Raw genomic sequence first — 19,337 nt, 5'->3', positions numbered from 1 at the left:
AAGACAGAGTAACAGTCTGTTTAGAGGCTGTGAAGACAGAGTAACACAGTCTGTTTAGAGGCTGTGAAGACAGAGTAACAGTCGGTTTAGGGGCTGTGAAGACAGAGTAACACAGTCTTCTTAGAGGCTGTGAAGACAGAGTAACAGTCTGTTTAGAGGCTGTGAAGACAGAGTAACAGTCTGTTTAGAGGCTGTGAAGACAGAGTAACAGTCTGTTTAGAGGCTGTGAAGACAGAGTTTCAGTCTGTTTAGAGGCTGTGAAGACAGAGTAACAGTCTGTTTAGAGGCTGTGAAGACAGAGTAACAGTCTGTTTAGAGGCTGTGAAGACAGAGTAACAGTCTGTTTAGAGGCTGTGAAGACAGAGTAACAGTCTGTTTAGGGGCTGTGAAGACAGAGTAACAGTCTGTTTAGAGGCTGTGAAGACAGAGTAACACAGTCTGTTTAGAGGCTGTGAAGACAGAGTAACAGTCTGTTTAGGGGCTGTGAAGACAGAGTAACAGTCTGTTTAGAGGCTGTGAAGACAGAGTAACACAGTCTGTTTAGAGGCTGTGAAGACAGAGTAACAGTCTGTTTAGGGGCTGTGAAGACAGAGTAACACAGTCTTCTTAGAGGCTGTGAAGACAGAGTAACAGTCTGTTTAGAGGCTGTGAAGACAGAGTAACAGTCTGTTTAGAGGCTGTGAAGACAGAGTAACAGTCTGTTTAGGGGCTGTGAAGACAGAGTAACAGTCTGTTTAGAGGCTGTGAAGACAGAGTAACAGTCTGTTTAGAGGCTGTGAAGACAGAGTAACAGTCTGTTTAGAGGCTGTGAAGACAGAGTAACAGTCTGTTTAGAGGCTGTGAAGACAGAGTAAAAGTCTGTTTAGAGGCTGTGAAGACAGAGTAACAGTCTGTTTAGAGGCTGTGAAGACAGAGTAACAGTCTGTTTAGAGGCTGTGGAGACAGAGTAACAGTCTGTTTAGAGGCTGTGAAGACAGAGTAACAGTCTGTTCTGGGGCATCCTATTCCCTATAGTGCACTACATTAGACCAGGCCCAATAGGGTAGTGCACTACATTAGACCAGGCCCAATAGGGTAGTGCACTACATTAGACCAGGCCCAATAGGGTAGTGCACTACTGTAGACCAGGGCCAATAGGGTAGTGCACTACATTAGACCAGGACCAATAGGGTAGTGTACTACATTAGACCAGGCCCAATAGGGTAGTGCACTACTGTAGACCAGGGCCAATAGGGTAGTGTACTACATTAGACCAGGACCAATAGGGTAGTGTACTACATTAGACCAGAGCCAATAGGGTAGTGCACTACTGTAGACCAGGGCCAATAGGGTAGTGTACTACTGTAGACCAGGGCCAATAGGGTAGTGCACTACTGTAGACCAGGGCCAATAGGGTAGTGTACTACATTAGACCAGGACCAATAGGGTAGTGTACTACTGTATACAAGGGCCAATAGGGTAGTGTACTACTGTAGACCAGGCCCAATAGGGTAGTGTACTACATTAGACCAGGACCAATAGGGTAGTGTACTACATTAGACCAGGGCCAATAGGGTAGTGCACTACAGTAGACCAGGGCCAATAGGGTAGTGCACTACTGTAGACCAGGGCCAATAGGGTAGTGTACTACTGTAGACCGGGGCCAATAGGGTAGTGTACTACTGTAGACCAGGGCCAATAGGGTAGTGCACTACATTATACCAGGGCTAATAGGGTAGTGTACTACATTAGACCAGGGCCAATAGGGTAGTGTACTACATTAGACCAGGGCCAATAGGGTAGTGCACTACAGTAGACCAGGGCCAATAGGGTAGTGCACTACTGTAGACCAGGGCCAATAGGGTAGTGTACTACTGTAGACCGGGGCCAATAGGGTAGTGTACTACTGTAGACCAGGGCCAATAGGGTAGTGCACTACATTATACCAGGGCTAATAGGGTAGTGCACTACTGTAGACCAGGGCCAATAGGGTAGTGTACTACATTAGACCAGGGCCAATAGGGTAGTGTACTACTGTAGACAAGGGCCAATAGGGTAGTGCACTACTGTAGACCAGGGCCAATAGGGTAGTGCACTACTGTAGACCAGGGCCAATAGGGTAGTGTACTACTGTAGACCAGGGCCAATAGGGGTAGTGCACTACTGTAGACCAGGGCCAATAGGGGTAGTGTACTACTGTAGACCAGGGCCAATAGGGTAGTGTACTACAGTAGACCAGGACCAATAGGGTAGTGTACTACATTAGACCAGGGCCAATAGGGTAGTGTACTACATTAGACCAGGACCAATAGGGTAGTGCACTACATTAGACCAGGCCCAATAGGGTAGTGTACTACATTATACCAGGGCTAATAGGGATAGTGCACTACATTAGACCAGGGCCAATAGGGTAGTGCACTACTGTAGACCAGGGCCAATAGGGTAGTGTACTACATTAGACCAGGGCCAATAGGGCAGTGTACTACATTAGACCAGGGCCAATAGGGTAGTGTACTACTGTAGACCAGGGCCAATAGGGTAGTGCACTACATTAGACCAGGGCCAATAGGGTAGTGCACTACATTAGACCAGGGCCAATAGGGTAGTGCACTACATTAGACCAGGGCCAATAGGGTAGTGTACTACATTAGACCAGGGCCAATAGGGTAGTGCACTACTGTAGACCAGGGCCAATAGGGTAGTGCACTACATTAGACCAGGGCCAATAGGGTAGTGCACTACATTAGACCAGGGCCAATAGGGTAGTGCACTACTGTAGACCAGGACCAATAGGGTAGTGTACTACATTAGACCAGGGCCAATAGGGGAGTGTACTACATTAGACCAGGGCCAATAGGGTAGTGTACTACATTAGACCAGGACCAATAGGGTAGTGCACTACATTAGACCAGGGCCAATAGGGTAGTGTACTACTGTAGACCAGGGCCAATAGGGTAGTGTACTACATTAGACCAGGGCCAATAGGGTAGTGCACTACTGTAGACCAGGGCCAATAGGGTAGTGTACTACATTAGACCAGGGCCAATAGGGTAGTGCACTACTGTAGACCAGGGCCAATAGGGTAGTGCACTACATTAGACCAGGGCCAATAGGGTAGTGCACTACATTAGACCAGGCCCAATAGGGTAGTGCACTACATTAGACCAGGGCCAATAGGGTAGTGCACTACATTAGACCAGGGCCAATAGGGTAGTGCACTACATTAGACCAGGGCCAATAGGGTAGTGCACTACATTAGACCAGGGCCAATAGGGTAGTGCACTACATTAGACCAGGGCCAATAGGGTAGTGCACTACATTAGACCAGGGCCAATAGGGTAGTGTACTACTGTAGGCCAGGGCCAATAGGGTAGTGCACTACTGTAGACCAGGGCCAATAGGGTAGTGTACTACTGTAGACCAGGGCCAATAGGGTAGTGTACTACATTAGACCAGGGCCAATAGGGTAGTGCACTACATTAGACCAGGGCCAATAGGGTAGTGTACTACTGTAGACCAGGGCAGATAGGGTAGTGCACTACTGTAGGCCAGGGCTAATAGGGTAGTGCACTACATTAGACCAGGGCCAATAGGGTAGTGTACTACTGTAGACCAGGGCAGATAGGGTAGTGCACTACTGTAGGCCAGGGCCAATAGGGTAGTGCACTACTGTAGACCAGGGCCAATAGGGTAGTGCACTACTGTAGACCAGGGCCAATAGGGTAGTGCACTACATTAGACCAGGGCCAATAGGGTGCACTACTGTAGACCAGGGCCAATAGGGTAGTGTACTACTGTAGACTACGGCCAATAGGGTAGTGTACTACTGTAGACCAGAGCCAATAGGGTAGTGTACTACTGTAGACCAGAGCCAATAGGGTAGTGCACTACATTAGACCAGGACCAATAGGGTAGTGTACTACATTAGACCAGGGCCAATAGGGTAGTGTACTACTGTAGACCAGGGCCAATAGGGTAGTGCACCACTGTAGACCAGGGCCAATAGGGTAGTGTACTACATTAGACCAGGGCCCATAGGGTAGTGCACTACATTAGACCAGGACCAATAGGGTAGTGCACTACTTTAGACCAGGCCCAATACGGTAGTGTACTACATTAGACCAGGGCCAATAGGGTAGTGTACTACTGTAGACCAGGGCCAATAGGGTAGTGCACTACATTAGACCAGGCCAATAGGGTAGTGTACTACATTAGACCAGGACCAATAGGGTAGTGTACTACTGTAGACCAGGGCCAATAGGGTAGTGCACTACATTCGACCAGGGCCAATAGGGTAGTGTACTACATTAGACCAGGGCCAATATGGTAGTGTACTACTGTAGACCAGGGCCAATAGGGTAGTGTACTATTGTAGACCAGAGCCAATAGGGTAGTGTACTACTGTAGACCAGGGCCAATAGGGTAGTGTACTACTGTAGACCAGGGCGAATAGGGTAGTGTACTACATTAGACCAGGGCCAATAGGGTAGTGTACTACTGTAGGCCAGGGCCAATAGGGTAGTGTACTACATTAGACCAGAGCCAATAGGGTAGTGTACTACTGTAGGCCAGGGCCAATAGGGTAGTGTACTACATTAGACCAGGGCCAATAGGGTAGTGTACTACATTAGACCAGAGCCAATAGGGTAGTGCACTACATTAGACCAGGACCAATAGGGTAGTGTACTACTGTAGACCAGGGCCAATAGGGTAGTGCACTACTGTAGACCAGGGCCAATAGGGTAGTGCACTACATTAGACCAGGGCCAATAGGGTAGTGTACTACATTAGACCAGGGCCAATAGGGTAGTGTACTACTGTAGACCAGGGCCAATAGGGTAGTGCACTACTGTAGACCAGGGCCAATAGGGTAGTGCACTACATTATACCAGGGCCAATAGGGTGCACTACTGTAGACCAGGGCCAATAGGGTAGTGTACTACTGTAGACTAGGGCCAATAGGGTAGTGTACTACTGTAGACCAGAGCCAATAGGGTAGTGTACTACTGTAGACCAGAGCCAATACGGTAGTGTACTACATTAGACCAGGGCCAATAGGGTAGTGCACTACTGTAGACCAGGGCCAATAGGGTAGTGTACTTTATTAGACCAGGGCCAATAGGGTAGTGCACTACATTAGACCAGAGCCAATAGGGTAGTGCACTACTGTAGACCAGGGCCAATAGGGTAGTGCACTACATTAGACCAGGGCCAATAGGGTAGTGCACTACTTTAGACCAGGGCCAATAGGGTAGTGTACTACATTAGACCAGGGCCAATAGGGTAGTGTACTACATTAGACCAGGGCCAATAGGGTAGTGCACTACATTAGACCAGAGCCAATAGGGTAGTGTACTACATTAGACCAGGGCCAATAGGGTAGTGCACTACATTAGACCAGAGCCAATAGGGTAGTGCACTACATTAGACCAGGTTCAATAGGGGTAGTGCACTACATTAGACCAGGTTCAATAGGGGTATTGTACTACTGTAGACCAGCGCCAATAGGGGGGGGGGGGGGGGGGGGGGGGGGGGTCCAACTGTTCAGTTTGTTAACGGTAGATCAAACTGTAGCCAAATGCCACACAGTGAACACTGGGTAACGGGCGTGAGGAGAGCCTCGTCTTTATTCAACACAACCTTTTAGTTTCACACACACACACACGCACACACGCACGCACGCACGCACACACACACACACACACACACACACACACACACACACACACACACATGACACACACACACACACACACACACACACACACACACACACACACACACACACACACACACACACACACACACACACACACACACACACACACACGACACACACACTCTCTGTCCTGTCCCCATACTGATGAAGGAGGAAACTAATCCCTCAGTATTCTGCTATGAAAGAGGACACCTAACTTTCCACTGTTCAACCTTGTCAAACACAACACGCTCCAACACCTCCTGCTCCGACTGGGTCCCTGTTCCCTATATAGGTAACTATTTTGGTCTACAGTAGTGAACTATATAGGGAATAGGGTGCCTTAGGGGACAACAGGGAACAATAGGGTGGCATAGGGGACAATAGGGTGGCATAGGGGACAATAGGGTGGCATAGGGGACAATAGGGTGACATAGGGGACAATAGGGTGACATAGGGGACAATAGGGAACAATAGGGTGGCATAGGGGACAACAGTGTGGCATAGGGGACAATAGGGTGGCATAGGGGACAATAGGGTGCCTTAGGGGACAACAGTGTGGCATAGGGGACAACAGGGTGGCATAGGGGACAACAGTGTGGCATAGGGGACAATAGGGTGACATAGGGGACAATAGGGTGCCTTAGTGGACAACAGGGAACAATAGGGTGGCATAGGGGACAACAGTGTGGCATAGGGGACAATAGGGTGGCATAGGGGACAATAGGGTGACATAGGGGACAATAGGGTGACATAGGGGACAATAGGGTGGCATAGGGGACAATAGGGTGCCATAGGGGACAATAGGGTGACATAGGGGACAATAGGGTGGCATAGGGGACAATAGGTTGGCATAGGGGACAATAGGGTGGCATATGGAACAATAGGGTGGCATAGGGGACAATAGGGTGCCATAGGGGACAATAGGGTGGCATAGGGAGCAATAGGGTGGCATAGGGGACAATAGGGTGGCATAGGGGACAATAGGGTGGCATAGGGGACAATAGGGTGGCATAGGGGACAATAGGGTGCCATAGGGGACAATAGGGTGGCATAGGGGACAATAGGGTGCCATAGGGGACAATAGGGTGGCATATGGGACAATAGGGTGCCATTGGGGACAATATGGTGGCATAGGGGACAATAGGATGGCATAGGGGACAATATGGTGGCATAGGGGACAATAGGGTGCCATAGGGGACAATAGGGTGGCATAGGGGACAATAGGGTGCCATAGGGGACAATAGGGTGGCATAGGGGACAATAGGGTGGCATAGGGGACAATAGGGTGCCATAGGGGACAATAGGGTGGCATAGGGGACAATAGGGTGCCATAGGGGACAATAGGGTGCCATAGGGGACAGTATGGTGCCATAGGGGACAATAGGGTGCCATAGGGGACAATAGGGTGGCATAGGGGACAATAGGGTGCCATAGGGGACAATAGGGTGCCATAGGGGACAGTATGGTGCCATAGGGGACAATAGGGTGCCATAGGGGACAATAGGGTGGCATAGGGGACAATATGAGGCCATAGGGGACAATAGGGTGCCATAGGGGACAATAGGGTGGCATAGGGGAGACACATCTCAACCACTCTGCTTCTAGAAACATCCTTTTCTAGTTGGTCACCTCGTGTAATCCTCGTGGTGAAAATGGAAACTAGATTCACATCAACCATGCCCTTGACACCAGTGGTATTCCATGTAGTAACCTGCAATGACCGACAATCAACTATGACTAGGGTTGGCAAAGGGAGGGTAAATTACTGGAAGCATTTACCAGTAAACTACCAGATTATTGGTATCTTTCAAGGATTTTATGTCGTCTACCAGAAGCCATCTACTGGCTCTGTTGGGTACTTCAGATTACCACAGTGGTCTGTTATTAATCCAGTCCCTCTGCCTTATCACATGTCAAATATAATGCAATAATTAAATAAGATTATTTTAAGAATTCAAAATAAAATACAATGACACAGCTTGTAAAACATGATGCTAAATACAATATGTATTCAATACCATTGGTGTTTAACATGTGGGTTTCAACGTGTCATATCCTGTATTCATTCAATGTCATTGGTGTTTAAAATGTGGGTTTCAACGTGTCATATCCTGTATTGATTGAATACCATTTGTGTTTAATATGCGGGTTTCAACGTGTCATATCCTGTATTCATTGAATACCATTGGTGTTTATTATGTGGGTTTCAACGTGTCATATCCTGTATTGATTGAATACCATGTGTGTTTAATATGCGGGTTTCAACGTGTCATATCCTGTATTCATTGAATACCATTGGTGTTTAACATGTGGGTTTTATAATTTATACTATGTCAATATGTATTAGTTGTCAATGTGTATTAGTTGTCAATGTGTATTAGTTGTCAATGTGTATTAGTTGTCAATGTGTATTAGTTGTCAATGTTTTGGCGTCAAACTGGTGTCAGATGTGAAAACACTCAGTAGTGGGAAGAGCGTCAAACTGGCGTCAAACTGGTGTCCGATGTGAAAACACTCAGTAGTGGGAAGAGCGTCAAACTGGTGTCAAACTGGTGTCAGATGTGAAAACACTCAGTAGTGGGAAGAGTGTAAAACTGGTGTCAAACTGGTGTCAGATGTGAAAACACTCAGTAGTGGGAAGAGCGTCAAACTGGTGTCAGATGTGAAAACACTCAATAGTGGGAAGAGCGTCAGAGTCAATAGAAAATAATTCCGTTGTTGATTAGATCCTTTTTTTCATGAATTGTGTTATTTTCTCTTGAACCATCTGGTCTACTAGAAACTAATGGACAATATGGACACAGATATAATACAGTAATACTATATATCAATAAAAAATAAATTAAGTTATTCGTATTAATTGCCAAAGTTACTATAGATTGCCATAAATCTTCCGCTAATTCCCAAAATGACTGAAGATTCCGGTAACTTTGGTAACCCCTAACGATGACCCATGAGTGATGGTTTATCATATGGATCCGAGCTAAACAGGCCTACAGGCTACCGTAGGTGAATAACGATGGAATATAATTGGCGTAGAGAGTACCACTACAGACAGTAGAATAAATAAAATGACATCGATATTGTAGATGTTCATGATTGGCTGATTCTTTAAAACAGAATGAAGCTGGTGTGACGTGTTCTTCAACTACTTTATACTCCAGTGAACAGACCTCTACATTCAGCCTCTTCCAGTGAACAGACCTCTACATTCAGCCTCTTCCAGTGAACAGACCTCCACATTCAGCCTCTTCCAGTGAACAGACCTCCACATTCAGCCTCTTCCAGTGAACAGACCTCCACATTCAGCCTCTTCCAGTGAACAGACCTCTACATTCAGCCTCTTCCAGTGAACAGACCTCTACATTCAGTCTCTTCCAGTGAACAGACCTCTACATTCAGCCTCTTCCAGTGAACAGACCTCTACATTCAGTCTCTTCCAGTGAACAGACCTCCACATTCAGCCTCTTCCAGTGAACAGACCTCCACATTCAGCCTCTTCCAGTGAACAGACCTCCACATTCAGCCTCTTCCAGTGAACAGACCTCCACATTCAGCCTCTTCCAGTGAACAGACCTCTACATTCAGCCTCTTCCAGTGAACAGACCTCCACATTCAGCCTCTTCCAGTGAACAGACCTCCACATTCAGCCTCTTCCAGTGAACAGACCTCCACATTCAGCCTCTTCCAGTGAACAGACCTCCACATTCAGCCTCTTCCAGTGAACAGACCTCCACATTCAGCCTCTTCCAGTGAACAGACCTCTACATTCAGCCTCTTCCAGTGAACAGACCTCTACATTCAGTCTCTTCCAGTGAACAGACCTCTACATTCAGCCTCTTCCAGTGAACAGACCTCTACATTCAGTCTCTTCCAGTGAACAGACCTCCACATTCAGCCTCTTCCAGTGAACAGACCTCCACATTCAGCCTCTTCCAGTGAACAGACCTCCACATTCAGCCTCTTCCAGTGAACAGACCTCCACATTCAGCCTCTTCCAGTGAACAGACCTCTACATTCAGTCTCTTCCAGTGAACAGACCTCTACATTCAGCCTCTTCCAGTGAACAGACCTCTACATTCAGTCTCTTCCAGTGAACAGACCTCCACATTCAGCCTCTTCCAGTGAACAGACCTCCACATTCAGCCTCTTCCAGTGAACAGACCTCCACATTCAGCCTCTTCCAGTGAACAGACCTCCACATTCAGCCTCTTCCAGTGAACAGACCTCTACATTCAGCCTCTTCCGTTCCAAAGTGTCTTTTAGCCAGGTGTGTACCCCAGCGGGCCCCCTGACCCTGTTCACTCCCCTTTTAGCCAGGTGTGTACCCCAGCAGCCCTCTGACCCTGTTCATTCCCCTTTTAGCCAGGTGTGTACCCCAGCGGGTCTCCTGACCCTGTTCACTCCACTTTTAGCCAGGTGTGTACCCCAGCGGGCCCCCTGACCCTGTTCACTCCCCTTTTAGCCAGGTGTGTACCCCAGCGGGTCTCCTGACCCTGTTCACTCCACTTTTAGCCAGGTGTGTACCCCAGCGGGCCCCCTACCCTGTTCACTCCCCTTTTAGCCAGGTGTGTACCCCAGCGGCCCAGCGGGTCCCCTGACCCTGTTCATTCCCCTTTTAGCCAGGTGTGTACCCCAGCGGGCCCCCTGACCCTGTTCATTCCCCTTTTAGCCAGGTGTGTACCCCAGTGGGTCCCCTGACCCTGTTCACTCCCCTTTTAGCCAGGTGTGTACCCCAGCAGCCCCCTGACCATGTTCATTCCCCTTTTAGCCAGGTGTGTACCCCAGCAGCCCCCTGACCATGTTCATTCCCCTTTTAGCCAGGTGTGTACCCCAGCAGCCCCCTGACCATGTTCATTCCCCTTTTAGCCAGGTGTGTACCCCAGCAGCCCCCTGACCCTGTTCATTCCCCTTTTAGCCAGGTGTGTACCCCCTGACCCTGTTCATTCCCCTTTTAGCCAGCTGTGTACCCCAGCGGGCCCCCTGACCCTGTTCACACCCCTTTTAGCCAGGTGTGTACCCCAGCGGGCCCCCTGACCCTGTTCACTCCCCTTTTAGCCAGGTGTGTACCCCAGCGGGCTCCCTGACCCTGTTCATTCCCCTTTTAGCCAGGTGTGTACCCCAGCAGCCCCCTGACCATGTTCATTCCCCTTTTAGCCAGGTGTGTACCCCAGCGGGCTCCCTGACCCTGTTCATTCCCCTTTTAGCCAGGTGTGTACCCCCTGTCCCTGTTCATTCCACTTTGGCGGTGGTTCTGAAAGGACGGCTCCCCATTCGACCTGAGTAGAGCACAGACAGACAGCCTCTCTCTCAAGGGACACGGCGCTCTCCCTTTGGACGATTTTAGGATACTCAAAAAGTAACTATTATTGCCCTTTCTGGGGAGTAAATATAAAATACTTCTCCTCTACATTTAGTTGTAAATATATAACTTCTCCTCTACATTTAGTTGTAAATATATAACACTTCTCCTCTACATTTAGTTGTAAATATATAACACTTCTCCTCTACATTTAGTTGTAAATATAAAATACTTCTCCTCTACATTTAGTTGTAAATATATAACTTCTCCTCTACATTTAATAGTAAATATAAAATACTTCTCCTCTACATTTAGTAGTAAATATAAAATACTTCTCCTCTACATTTAGTAGTAAATATAAAATACTTCTCCTCTACATTTAGTAGTAAATATAAAATACTCCGCTACATTTAATAGTAAATATAAAATACTTCTCCTCTACATTTAGTAGTAAATATAAAATACTTCTCCTCTACATTTAGTTGTAAATATATAACTTCTCCTCTACATTTAATAGTAAATATAAAATACTTCTCCTCTACATTTAGTTGTAAATATAAAATACTTCTCCTCTACATTTAGTAGTAAATATAAAATACTTCTCCTCTACATTTAGTTGTAAATATATAACTTCTCCTCTACATTTAATAGTAAATATAAAATACTTCTCCTCTACATTTAGTTGTAAATATATAACACTTCTCCTCTACATTTAGTAGTAAATATATAACTTCTCCTCTACATTTAGTTGTAAATATAAAATACTTCTCCTCTACATTTAATAGTAAATATAAAGCACTTCTCCTCTACATTTAGTAGTAAATATAAAATACTTCTCCTCTACATTTAGTAGTAAATATAAAATACTTCTCCTCTACATTTAGTAGTAAATATAAAATACTTCTCCTCTACATTTAGTTGTAAATATATAACTTCTCCTCTACATTTAATAGTAAATATATAACACTTCTCCTCTACATTTAGTAGTAAATATATAACACTTCTCCTCTACATTTAGTTCTAAATATAAAATACTTATCCTCTACATTTAGTAGTAAATATAAAATACTTCTCTACATTAAGTTGTAAATATAAAGCACTTCTCCTCTACATTTAGTAGTAAATATATAACACTTCTCCTCTACATTTAGTAGTAAATATATAACACTTCTCCTCTACATTTAGTTGTGAGGAATTATTGTTTTCATGAATAATTACAGCCGTTTAACAAACAGAACAAGATACAGTTGAAGTCAGTAAATTGCCCACTGACTTCCTAAGCAAAGTTATAAATAGGCCTCTACATCACAGCTTATATTTCACTAACCTTTTGTATCAGTGTGGTTATGGAGCGGGGGCGTCCTTCTGTTATTGTCTCCTGGTATCTGTTCCGTCTCTTGTCTGGTCCTCATCTGGTACTCCAATGTTGCTGGATGTGTCCATTGTTTCAAAAGTTTATTATAAATAAAAAAATATTTTTGTATTTTATTGGTGGCAGTCAAGGCTGTTGTCCTTCAATAGCATGATAACGAGTTAGTCCCAACGCGTCCCTTCCAGTCCTCTGTCAGTCAAAGCCTGGACATGTAATGTTCCCAGTCTGTCTCTTTCTGTCTCCTGTTCTTCTCACGGACCTGAGAGGGGGGTAGTTCTGTTCTTCTCACGGACCTGAGAGGGGGGTAGTACCAGATTTTCTATATTTGAATAAATAAATTCAAATAAAATTCAAAATAAAATCTGCTTTGTTTCTTTCAGATCACCAATAAATATTATTAGGTTTAATATTAGGAAAATATATACATAGTCTCAGAGGTGCATTTAATGCAACAAAATTTATTATTTTTATGTCGTAAACATTACGACTAAACAGAGACGGTACAATATACGGAAATAAAATCTCCATTTGGCGTTTGTTTGTTTTCTATATTTATATAACGAGGTGTTTACTTCCCTGATGACACACTGTGTCAGAGACACAGACGACATTTTGGTTGGTCGTGGTGGCTCTGTTATAAAGCCTAGCAACACAGCCTAGTCCCCTCTCTTTCTCTCTCAGCCACGTTCAGAGACAGTAGTCTATCTCACCACAGCCTAGTCCTCTTTCTCTCTCAGCCACGCTCAGAGACAGTAGTCTGTCTCACCACAGCCTAGTCCCCTCTCTCTCTCTCTCTCTCTCTCTCTCAGCCACGCTCAGAGACAGTAGTCTGTCTCACCACAGCCTAGTCCTCTCTCTCTCTCTCAGCCACGCTCAGAGACAGTAGTCTATCTCACCACAGCCTAGTCCCCTCTCTCTCTCAGCCACGCTCAGAGACAGTAGTCTACCTCACCACAGTCTAGTCCTCTCTATCTCTCTCTCAGCCACGCTCAGAGACAGTAGTCTATCTCACCACAGCCTAGTCCCCTCTCTCTCTCAGCCACGCTCAGAGACAGTAGTCTGTCTCACCACAGCCTAGTCCTCTCTCTCTCTCTCAGCCACGCTCAGAGACAGTAGTCTATCTCACCACAGCCTAGTCCCCTCTCTCTCTCAGCCACGCTCAGAGACAGTAGTCTACCTCACCACAGTCTAGTCCTCTCTATCTCTCTCTCAGCCACGCTCAGAGACAGTAGTCTATCTCACCACAGCCTAGTCCCCTCTCTCTCTCAGCCACGCTCAGAGACAGTAGTCTATCTCACCACAGCCTAGTCCCCTCTCTCTCTCAGCCACGCTCAGAGACAGTAGTCTACCTCACCACAGTCTAGTCCTCTCTATCTCTCTCTCAGCCACGCTCAGAGACAGTAGTCTATCTCACCACAGCCTAGTCCCCTCTCTCTCTCAGCCACGCTCAGAGACAGTAGTCTATCTCACCACAGCCTAGTCCCCCCTCTCTCTCAGCCACGCTCAGAGACAGTAGTCTATCTCACCACAGCCTAGTCCCCTCTCTCTCTCAGCCACGCTCAGAGACAGTAGTCTATCTCACCACAGCCTAGTCCCCTCTCTCTCTCAGCCACGCTCAGAGACAGTAGTCCACCTCACCACAGTCTAGTCCTCTCTATCTCTCTCTCAGCCACGCTCAGAGACAGTAGTCTATCTCACCACAGCCTAGTCCCCTCTCTCTCAGCCACGCTCAGAGACAGTAGTCTATCTCACCACAGCCTAGACCTCTCTCTCTCTCAGCCACGCTCAGAGACAGTAGTCTATCTCACCACAGCCTAGTCCCCTCTCTCTCTCAGCCACGCTCAGAGACAGTAGTCTACCTCACCACAGTCTAGTCCTCTCTATCTCTCTCTCAGCCACGCTCAGAGACAGTAGTCTATCTCACCACAGCCTAGTCCTCTCTCTCTCTCAGCCACGCTCAGAGACAGTAATTATCTCGGGTCCTGCTAGCAGTCTTAATTAGAGTACATCACCCCCGCTCCCACATAGATGCCCTACTGTAGCTGTTAACTTAATGATGATTGCGTAAAACGGGATCTGGACGTACGGTGATGATGCGATCACAGAGGCTATAGCGTTAGATAACCTAACACACTAGGAGTATTAGGGACATCTAGGCTATGGCTAGCTAGGGTCGTGTGTATTTTATGGTAATGTAGGGACCCAGGCTATCCCCAGGCTAGCTAGGGTCGTGTGTATTTTATGTTAATGTAGGGACCCAGGCTATCCCCAGGCTAGCTAGGGTCGTGTGTATTTTATGGTAATGTAGGGACCCAGGCTAGCTAGGGTCGTGTGTATTTTATGTTAATGTAGGGACCCAGGCTATCCCCAGGCTAGCTAGGGTCGTGTGTATTTTATGTTAATGTAGGGACCCAGGCTATCCCCAGGCTAGCTAGGGTCGTGTGTATTTTATGTTAATGTGGGGACCCAGGCTAGCTAGGGTCGTGTGTATTTTATGTTAATGTAGGGACCCAGGCTATCTTGGGTCGTGTGTATTTTATGTTAATGTAGGGACCCAGGCTATCCCCAGGCTAGCTAGGGTTGTGTGTGTGTGTGTGTGTGTGTGTGTGTGTGTGTGTGTGTGTGTGTGTGTGTGTGTGTGTGTGTGTGTGTGTGTGTGTGTGTGTGTGTGTGTGTGTGTGTGTGTGTGTGTGTGTGTGTGTGTGTGTGTGTGTGTTGTGTGTTGTGTTACCAGATCAAGAAGATTATAAAGGGCTTTTAAAAAAAATCAACTCTCATTTCTCTAAAACTTTTTCAGGATTGTAACGTGTTGATCCTTGGACTGCGACTGCAGAAACACACATCCTATTCCCTTTATAGTGCACTACTTTAGACCAGGGCCCATGCACCCTATTCCCTTTACAGGGCACTACATTAGACCAGGGCCCATGTACCCTATTCCCTTTATAGTGCACTACATTAGACCAGGACCCATAGGGCCGAGAAGTAGTGCACTGTGTAGGGAATAGGGTGTCATTTGAGACTCAAGTCTCTGCTTTGGTTTTGGCTTCAAATCCATTAATACCAGGAGATTTTATACATCAACTCACTGACTAGATAGAGGCTTGGAAATCACCGTGTCGTCATAGCGAAACACACTACTCTCTATTCAATTAGTCACTGTAATAAACAGAGAATTCATACTGTCTGTGTCTGTGGGGACTACTGTCTGTCTGTGGGGACTACTGTCTGTCTGTCTGTGGGGACTACTGTCTGTCTGTGGGGACTACTGTCTGTCTGTCTGTGGGGACTACTGTCTGTCTGTGGGGACTACTGTCTGTCTGTCTGTGGGGACTACTGTCTGTCTGTCTGTGGGGACTACTGTCTGTCTGTCTGTGGGGACTACTGGCTGTCTGTCTGTGGGGACTACTGTCTGTCTGTCTGTGGGGACTACTGTCTGTCTGTGGGGACTACTGTCTGTCTGTGGGGACTACTGTCTGTCTGTGGGGACTACTGTCTGTCTGTGGGGACTACTGTCTGTCTGTCTGTGGGGACTACTGTCTGTCTGTCTGTGGGGACTACTGTCTGTCTGTGGGGACTACTGTCTGTCTGTGGGGACTACTGTCTGTCTGTCTGTGGGGACTACTGTCTGTCTGTGGGGACTACTGTCTGTCTGTGGGGACTACTGTCTGTCTGTGGGGACTACTGTCTGTCTGTCTGTGGGGACCACTGTCTGTCTGTGGGGACTACTGTCTGTCTGTCTGTGGGGACTACTGTCTGTCTGTCTGTCTGTGGGGACTACTGTCTGTCTGTGGGGACTACTGTCTGTCTGTCTGTGGGGACTACTGTCTGTCTGTCTGTCTGTGTCTGTGGGGACTACTGTCTGTCTGTGTCTGTGGGGACTACTGTCTGTGTCTGTGGGGACTACTGTCTGTCTGTGTCTGTGGGGACTATTGTCTGTGTCTGTGGGGACTACTGTCTGTGTCTGTGGGGACTACTGTCTGTCTGTGGGGACTACTGTCTGTCTGTGTCTGTGGGGACTACAGGTCCGTCTCCGTCTTGTTCAGACAGAAGGCGTAAAGGGATCGTTTGATGTCCATGCTGCTGTTAGCCTTGATATTCTGCTTCTCTACGCCTGTTCCGTCCTCCTCGTCTCCCGACTTGGCAGATCCCTTACTGTCCTTTCTCTTTAACTGAGGACTGTCCTGACTGCTGTTGGGCGGGTCGTCTTTCAGAGAAGACTGGTCCTGGTCCGTCTCCCGGTGGTAGAAATAGTTAAAGTTGGACACGATGACGGGCACCGGCAGCGCGATGGTCAACACTCCGGCGATGGCACAGAGCGAACCCACTATCTTTCCCCCCACTGTCACCGGCCTCATGTCCCCGTAGCCCACTGTTGTCATGGTGACCACGGCCCACCAGAACGCGTCGGGGATGCTGGAGAAATGCGATTCGGGCTCGTCCGCTTCGGCGAAGAACACGGCGCTGGAGAAGAGGATGACTCCGATGAAGAGGAAGAAGATGAGCAACCCCAACTCTCTCATACTGGCTTTGAGAGTTTGTCCCAATATCTGAAGCCCCTTGGAGTGTCTGGACAGCTTGAAGATCCTAAACACCCTGACCAGCCGAATGACCCTGAGGATGGCCAGAGACATGGTCTGTCCGTTACCGTGCTCCTGCGGTTCCTCCACCTGCTGCTCCGCCAGCTCCGTGCCCACCGTGATGAAGTAAGGCAGGATAGACATGATATCTATGATGTTCATGACGGTCTTGGAGAACTCTGACTTACTGGGGCAGGCGAAGAAACGCACGATGAATTCAAAAGTGAACCATATCACGCAGGTGGTTTCCACTATGAAGAACGGGTCTGTGAATGTGAGAGACGGACGCGGTACGGTGTTGTTACCAGACCGACTGGTGACCGGTAGCTCCCTCTCGTCCCTGAACTCCGGTAGTGTCTCCATACAAAATGTAATAATGGATATGGTGATGACGAGCACCGAGACTATAGCGATGCCTCGCGCTGGGCTGGAACTCTCCGGGTATTCGAATATGAGCCAGACTTGTTTCTGAAACTCATTCTGCGGTAACGGTTTCTCTTCCTCTTTTATAAATCCCTCGTCTTCTCTAAACCTTTCCATGGCTTCTTCCCCTAGTCGGTAAAACCGAATCTCATCCGCGAACACGTCGATAGACACATTGACAGGTCGTCTGATTTTACCTCCCGACTGATAGAAATATAGGATCCCGTCGAAACTTGGCCGGTTACGGTCGAAAAAGTACTCGTTCCGGAGCGGGTCGAAATATTTGATCCTCTTATAGGGGTCTCCCAGTAACGTATCGGGGAATTGGTTGAGGGTCCCGAGCTGTGTCTCGTACTTTAATCCCGCGATGTTGATCAGCACCCTCTCGTTGTTGTCCATGTCTCTACGCTCAATATCCAACATGTCATCGTCCAACAGATGAGGACTGTGATCTGCGCGCCAGAGCGCATCCGTCGCGTTCTGGTTACAACTCAAAGTGTTATTCATATCGTTGATTTTCCACGTCCTCGGTTTGGAACTCCCGATTGTATTAATCTCTTTGTGACTGCTGTAGCCCGGCTCGCTGAGTCCGCTCTGGACAAACAGCGGCAGAGGTTGAGGGTGATCCAGAGCGTTACGGCAGGCTACATCTCCGGCGTTGCCACCGCTTCCCTTCGCTCCGCCGTTCTCAAAACTCACCAAGGCTATCTCCATACCGTATCCATTAAATACGCTTTATAAATATAAAAACGGAAAATACTTGTCGAGTTGAACCAACAACAATAAACCCTCCAACGGTTTTCACCCGCAGCTGAACCGACAAACAGAGAGAGCTGGATCAAATCCAACGTGCCCTCCGCAGCTAAAACAATACTGTGTGTGTGTTTGGAACGGACGAGGCTAAGCCATGAGCCGTGTGCTCCCTGGTCTCTCTCTCGGGAAAGTAAGTAATACACAGAGAGAGAGAGAGAGAGAGAGAGAGAGAGAGAGAGAGAGAGAGAGAGAGAGAGAGAGAGAGAGAGAGAGAGAGAGAGACAGACAGACAGACAGACAGACAGACAGAGAGACAGAGAGACAGAGAGAGAGAGACAGACAGACAGAGAGACAGAGAGACCCCGGATGAGAAAGTAATGATTATTCCTGATGTCAAAAGAGCTGTTCAACCAACCGCTGTCTGAGAAGCATTTGATAATGTCTCTGTTAGACAATCTGTCATTCCTAACTCAGGGAGGAGGGAGAGAGATGGGAGGGAGGGGGTGTTGAAGGGAGAGAGAGGGATGATGGGAGGGGGGGTGTTGAAGGGAGAGAGAGGGATGATGGGAGGGGGGGGGTGTTGAAGGGAGAGAGAGGGATGATGGGAAGGAGGGGGTGTTGAAGGGAGAGAGAGGGATGATTGGAGGGGGGGTGTTGAAGGGAGAGAGAGGGATGATGGGAGGGGGGGGTGTTGAAGGGAGAGAGAGGGATGATGGGAGGGAGGGGGTGTTGAAGGGAGAGAGAGGGATGATGGGAGGGAGGGGGTGTTGAAGGGAGAGAGAGGGATGATGGGAGGGAGGGGGTGTTGAAGGGAGAGAGAGGGATGATGGGAGGGAGGCGGTGTTGAAGGGAGAGAGAGGGATGATGGGAGGGAGGGGGTGTTGAAGGGGGGGGATGGTTTTTCCACATCTTGACTCTGAGAGGAGAGAACACTATACTTAGTTTTGATTCTTTGAGTTTGAATTTCTTAAAAAAAAAATTATAATAATAATAAATATCACAATCATTTAAAAGTGTATATTTTATTATTCTTGGATGTTTAACTAGATGTCACCCAGGGCCAGTCTGCATGTTCTGATCTCTAGAGATCAATGTGATAGCTCCTTGGAGTATTGATTAAGGTCACATGTACCACCTAACTCTACTTCAACGTTGTAGATCAGTCTGAAACAACAAACTAGCTGTTCAGATTACAGACCAGCACATGTAAATAAATACACCCCCCTC

The 19,337-nt window shown here is 47.5% G+C and overlaps 1 protein-coding gene across 1 annotated transcript; it reads right to left on the bottom strand.

Annotated features, from left to right (window-relative positions):
- Positions 1-12,077: 12,077 nt before the first annotated feature.
- Positions 12,078-18,531, bottom strand: LOC129848904 (potassium voltage-gated channel subfamily A member 1-like). Its single transcript, XM_055916006.1, has one exon. The coding sequence runs from the start codon at positions 18,069-18,071 to the stop codon at positions 16,374-16,376; it is 1,698 nt and encodes a 565-aa protein (XP_055771981.1). The 5' UTR covers positions 18,072-18,531; the 3' UTR covers positions 12,078-16,373.
- Between the last annotated feature and the right edge of the window lie 806 nt (positions 18,532-19,337).

Source organism: Salvelinus fontinalis, unplaced genomic scaffold (assembly GCF_029448725.1).
Source record: "Salvelinus fontinalis isolate EN_2023a unplaced genomic scaffold, ASM2944872v1 scaffold_1279, whole genome shotgun sequence".
NCBI classification, from domain to species: domain Eukaryota; kingdom Metazoa; phylum Chordata; class Actinopteri; order Salmoniformes; family Salmonidae; genus Salvelinus; species Salvelinus fontinalis.
Note: the sequence above shows the minus strand (reverse complement) of the source record. Positions and strands in the feature narration are given on the sequence as shown.